This window comes from Vulpes lagopus, chromosome 10, assembly GCF_018345385.1.
Source record: "Vulpes lagopus strain Blue_001 chromosome 10, ASM1834538v1, whole genome shotgun sequence".
NCBI lineage: Eukaryota > Metazoa > Chordata > Mammalia > Carnivora > Canidae > Vulpes > Vulpes lagopus.
This window is the reverse complement of record NC_054833.1, coordinates 50225338-50231337: the sequence shown is the minus strand read 5'-3', so window position 1 is coordinate 50231337 and position 6000 is coordinate 50225338. Positions and strand designations below refer to the sequence as shown.

The 6000-nt window shown below is 46.3% G+C and overlaps 1 protein-coding gene across 2 annotated transcripts in view; it reads left to right on the top strand.

Moving 5' to 3' along the window:
• The first annotated feature begins 1785 nt into the window (after nucleotides 1–1785).
• Nucleotides 1786–6000, top strand: part of DDX10 (DEAD-box helicase 10) — a 253969-nt gene continuing 249754 nt past the window's right edge. For both annotated transcript variants that reach the window (XM_041772524.1, XM_041772525.1), the window contains exon 1: nucleotides 1786–2068. In XM_041772524.1, the coding sequence (XP_041628458.1) occupies nucleotides 1883–2068 (186 nt within the window). In that variant the 5' untranslated portion in view covers nucleotides 1786–1882. The remainder of the gene's footprint in view (nucleotides 2069–6000) is intronic.

Here is a 6000-nt window from a genome sequence, read left to right as displayed (position 1 = left end):
TGACTCTTTCAGGTTTTTTTTTTTTTTTTTCCGGAGGTATGTATACACCTAGCTGCTTTAGCTTTAGGAGGAGAGTAATAGAGCTGAGAGCCTCATTCATTGTATATAGATACTTAAAACAATTTAAAAAATTGTGATAAAGTGAAATTTACCACTTAAACCATTTTTAGGTGTATCGTTCTGTGGCCATTAAGTACATTCCCATTGTTGTGCTACCAACCTCCAAAACTATTTTCATCCCACAAAACTGAACTATACTCTATACTTATTAAGCAGTAACTTCCCATGTCGCTGTCAACCTCTATTCTATTTTCATTTCTGATTTTGACTCCCTAAATATCTCAGACAAGTGGATTCACACAGGACTTTTTTGTGACTGGCTAATTTCACTCACCATGATGTCCTCAAGGTTCATCACATTGCAGCATTGTCAGGATTTCTTTTGTTTTTAAGGCCTGATAGTATTCCAACATACCTATATAACACTTTTTGCTTATCCAGTATTTTTGGATGGACACATAGGCTGCTTTCACCTTTTAGATATTGGGAATAATGCTGTTATGAATACGGGTTTGTAAACATCTATTTCAGACCCTGCTTTCAATTCTTCTGTGTGTACATCCAGAAATAGAATTGTTGGATCATAGGGTCATTCTATCTTTAATTTTTTGTGGATGTACATAGAAACTTTTAAATAACTTCCCTTTATTGACCATTACCCTCCACCACATCTAGGGACCCTGCGTATGAAGATTCCCCGGGTCACAGTCTCTGTTTCCCCAATCATCTTCTGTCTAGGGAATGGGCATGTGTTTGGGGGTAGTCATCTGGCTATATGGCACTGAAAAATAATATGAGGGCCTGAACAGCCTGCATGTGAACTTTGAGCCTAATCTCTTTCCCTGCCACAGCTCTGCCCTAATCTCTATCCAGTGTATACTAGTGGTCACTGTAGATAAATGTGTCAAAAAACCAATTCATTGGGCACCTGGGTGGCTCAGTTATTGAGCATCTGCCTGTGGCTCAGGTTTGATTCCGGGGTCCTGGGATCGAGTCCCACATCAGGATTCCTCGCTCAGTGGGGAGTCTGCTTCTTCCTCTGCCTATGTCTCTGCCTCTCTTCTGTGTCTCTCATAATCAATAAAATCTTAGCCTCCCCCCATTCATCGAAGGCCGATTCATGTAAATGGCCAACTTGCAAATAACTTTTCTTCCAATTCTTTATTTTTTGTTTTCATTTTGTCTTCATAACTGCATTTTAAGGCAAATTCAGTTCAATTCTGCTTGTTTCCTGCTGCTGCAGCGGAGTCTGAGGGGTCTGCAAAAACAGGGACATTAAGATATAGAATACTCATTTTTTTAATTCCTGGGGCAGTATCCTGACTCAGATTCAAATCGGAAGCTATTAAATAGGTGTTTGAGCTTTGGGCAAGTGCGCGTGTGCGTGAGAGTGTGTACGAGTGCGTAAGCGCACGCTTTGCCAAGATTAAACCCAGGGCCAGCGTGTGCTAACAACCCTGAAGCGAGTCGTGTGACGTCACCATAGTAACAGCAACCCGTGCGCATGCGCCCATTTAAAGAGCCGGCGCTCGCCAGGCGCCGCTAGCCCCGCCCTCTTCCTCAGATCGCTCCTCCTCCGTCTCCCCGCGGCTTGCCCGCTACGCCCTGCGGAATCCAAGTAGCCAATCAGCGTTCAGTCTTCGCTTGCAGTCAACGGCGCGTGCCCCGGTTTCAAAAGCTCGGGGGCGGGCTCCGGGTTCCGCGCACGCGCCGTCGCCTCTCTGTCCCCACGCTGGTTCCGCGTCTCCTCACTGCGGACGGTCCGGCTGGCCTGAGGCTTCTCGTGTCCGGGGAGGTCTGCTCTGTCGCCGCCGCTGCTGTTATGGGCAAAACTGCCGACTCTCGGGGGCCGGGCGGTCGGCCCGACCCGGTGCGGAGCTTCAACCGTTGGAAGAAGAAACACAGCCATAAGCAGAGCCAAAAGAAGCAGTTGAGGAAGCAGCTGAAGAAGCCCGAGTGGCAGGTGGAACGCGAGGCCATCAGCCGCCTCACGCAGAACTACGAGAAGGTGAGGCCGGGGGCGGCGGGGCGGGCGGGCCGCGGGGCTGCGCGTCCTCGCGGCGATGAGAGACCTGTCATGGGTGGGGCGAAGGGGGGCTGGAGACGGGGTGGGCTGGGGTGACCGGGGCGGCCGGGCCCCCCAGCACAGTTGAGGCCCCACAGGTGGTGTGCCCGGCCCCGCGGACCAGGCTCTGGACCCTCCAGTCGCTCTTCTGCTCGCCGCCCTGCTCGGTAAAAATGATGGGGCTGCAGTGGCTCTTTAAGAGCGACGAGTTAGTAGTGAAACGGGGTAATAACAGTGGTACTAACGACGGTAGTCATACTGACGACACCTACGATTTCAGCCCCTAACCCTGTGCTTCACGTTAACTATTTGACCTGAACCGGGTCTGGGTCTTATTCCCATTTTACAGGTGAGAGCGTGGAGGCTCCGAGAAGATAACGTACTTGCTTTCAGCTCACATGTTGGTAGGTGGTGTGGGATTGCAACCTAGATACCCGTGGCTTTCCAAGTCCAAAGCCTCACGCCCCATCTGCGTCCCTTCTTGTGCTTATTTTCTCTCCCTGATTCGTGTCCCCGCCCAGGAATTGGCACAGGAAAGCTGGGCTCCTGGTGTGGGTCTGGCACCTGCCATCCCCCATTGTACTCGATGTTCTGAATAGCCCTGTGGTTACCATTTTGACCTCTTGCGCCCCCCCCCCCCACCCGATGTGTTGGCCGTCACCCACCTCACTCCCCTCCCAGTAATTGCCCCTTCTACTGCGGTGTAGTCAAGGATTTAATATGTGGGACATTTCGGGAATTATAGTCATCAAGTGTCATGCTGGTATGGCTTTCCTTTAAAGGACCCTTAGGTCAACAAGAAGATCAGATAGATAGCCTTTGTCTTTGTTTAGGCTTTTGAGGTAAGGTAAATGATAATTTGATCCTGGCTTTTGGTCACCAGTTGAATGTGTGGGCAGGTTACTTACTCTGCTTCCCTTGTCTTATCTTTAAAAGGCATAGTAATACCTGTTTTATAAGTTGTCTGGAGAAGTTGGTAACTCTAAAGCTTATCTGCACAATGCCTGATACATATAAATATATTAGCTGTTACATTATTACTACTATTGACATACACACACCATTTTAAGAAACCATTGATTGCATTTTAGAGTCTTCTTTATCTAACCAGACTTGTTTAAGGGGTATAGTCCCAGCCTTTCTTCTCTTTTTTGTAATCCCAGTGCTTATTCTTGTGGGTTATTGGCTCCCTTTTGTATTCTACCCACAGCTCCTCTGAGTTCATATTCTTTTTTTCCGATGGTGCTGTGGATGTCTTTACCTGTCAGAATATTTTAAATACACAAGGTCATTATCTTTGACTCCAAAATTCACCGTTTTAGTTCCCTCTTGCCACTGTAACAAATTGCCACAAACTTCATGGCTTAAAACAACAGAAATTTGTTCTCTCGTAGTTCTGAAAGCCAGAAGTCTGAAATCTGTTTCACTGTGCTGGAATCAAGGTGTCAGCAGGGCCATGGTCCATCGGGAGGCTCTCAGGGAAGATCCATTTCTTCCTGCTTCTCACTTCTCACTCCTGGTGGCTGCATTCCTTGGCTTGTGGATGCACACTCCAAACTTTGTCTCCATGGACACATTACCTTGGGTTCTGTGTCAAATCTACTTCTGCCGTTCTTAAATAAGGATGCTTTGTATTGCATTTAGGGCCCACCCAGAATATTGAGGATAATTTCCCATCTCAAGATCTTCTTTTTTTTTTTTTTCATCTCAAGATCTTTAATAATGACCTGTACAGAATCACTTTTGCCATCTAAGACAATATTCACAGTTCTGGAAGTTAGCATATGGACATCTTGGGGCTGATACTTGGCGCACCACATGCTGGCCCCACTATCTAAGTGGACTACTGAGCTAGAAACGTACAAGTAATCCTAGAGGCTTCCCTTTCAGTGGTCATACATCCAGTCATACTGATAATCTCTTCTGCCTTTAAAATTTTTTTAAATGTTACTCCAGGCACCCCCCCATGCTCCCCCCCCCCCCCCCCCGCCCCAAAATCCCAAACCCCAGGCCATGCCTTAGTTCAGGCCTCATCATCTCTTGCATGGATTACTATAGTAGCTGTTGCTTATAATGGGGATTAGCAAGCTTTGTAAAGGATCAGATAGTAAATGGTTTTAGCTTTGCAGGTCAGAAGGGTGGAACTACTTAACTCTGCCTTGTAACACAAAACCTAACGTAAAAATACTTAAATGGGTATAGTTGTTTTCAACAAAACTTCCAACAAAACTTCAATTAGGAAATCTCATGGCTGGATTTGACCCTTAGGCCTTATCATCCTCTAATCTATCTTCATATTGCAGGTAGAATGATTCTTTCCTAGATGAAAATCCAATCACCTTACTCCAGATTAAAACCCTCCCTTGGCTCACAATTACTTTCAGGAAAATGGTCAAGTACTTTAGTGTGTCAGCACGTTCCGCAGCAGAAGAGTAAGTTATTTGTGACCAGGCACACCTGGTTTAAATCTCACTCAGGGGGATCCCTGGGTGGCTCAGCGGTTTGGCGCCTGCTTTCAGCCCAGGGTGTGATCCCGGAGTCCCCGGATCGAGTCCCACATCAGGCTCCCTGCATGGAGGGAGCCTGCCTCTTCCTCTGCCTGTCTCTCTGTGTCTCTCATGAATAAATAAATAATTAAAAAAAAAATCTCATTCTGTTTGGGTATTGACTAGCTAAGTTCTTAATATTCCTGAGTCTGTTTCTTTCATTCAGCAGAGATTACTAACTACCCAGAGTGTAGTAAGGCTCAAAGAGGTGACATATGTAAACCAAGTGGTGTGTGATAAGCATATGTGCAGGAGCAACTTCTAGTTTTGTGAGTTGGCCATACTCCCTGATACTGATGCTGCTGCTTCTTTTTTAAAGATTATTCAAAGATTTTACTTATTTGAGAGCACACATGAGCATGAGGAGGGACAAGCAGGCTCCTGGTGGAGCGGGGAGCCTGATGCAGAGCTTGATCTCAGGACCCTGAGATCATGACCTGAGTTGAAGGCAGATGCTTGACTGATTGAGCTGCCCAGGACCCTAGTCCCCCATGCTTCTTGTTCTGTACTTGATGTTTCTACCACTTGAGTGAGCATCTCCATTCTCCCACTCTAGGAACACCTACCAGTCCTTCAAGATTTAAACTTCTCTACCTGACCTCCCCAAATGGGGTTAGGACTGTTGTGTCCGTAACATTTTGTATAGAGCTTTATTATACCATTGTCACCAGGCTGTGATAATTGGCTTCTTTCTATAACTTCTTAACTCCTGCATGAACCTCTGAAGGTCAGAAACCATCAACACTCGCACCTTTGTATTTCCCAGACACTGGTTGCACAGTGCTTGCCTGGAGCAGGCACTCAGTGTTTCGATGTGGTTTGGTGCATGAAGACCTTTTCCAGATGGCTTTATTCTGGTTGGTAACTGGTTTCAGGTTAGGTCAGGCCTAGGAAACTCACTACAGAGTGCCTCAGATGATAGTACCAGTGCATAAAACGTCTATTTCAGTATATTTGTAATACAAGGGTGGTGTTCAGTAGCCTTATTGGTAAAATACTGAACAATTTAATTTAGAAACATTTGGAATACTTTGATAAGGTATTTATTGAGGCCTAGGTCAAAATAGATGGGAAAAAATACATACCTGTGTCTCTGGGGGATGTGGGGGTTGATACATTTTGATAAATGTTGTAATCCTAAATATGTAGGGCGCTGTGGAGTTAGATGGTAGTGTAATTGGGAAGGAGGTTGAATTTTTCTGTCCCTGCCCTTGGCTAGATGAGTTAGAAAAATGTGTTTCCCCTGGGCCTGTTGCCTTTCCTCCTTGTGGTTGCAGCCTCAGGCCTAGCTTATGGAGCTGAGTGTGAGCGGGATTTCAGCCCCCATAT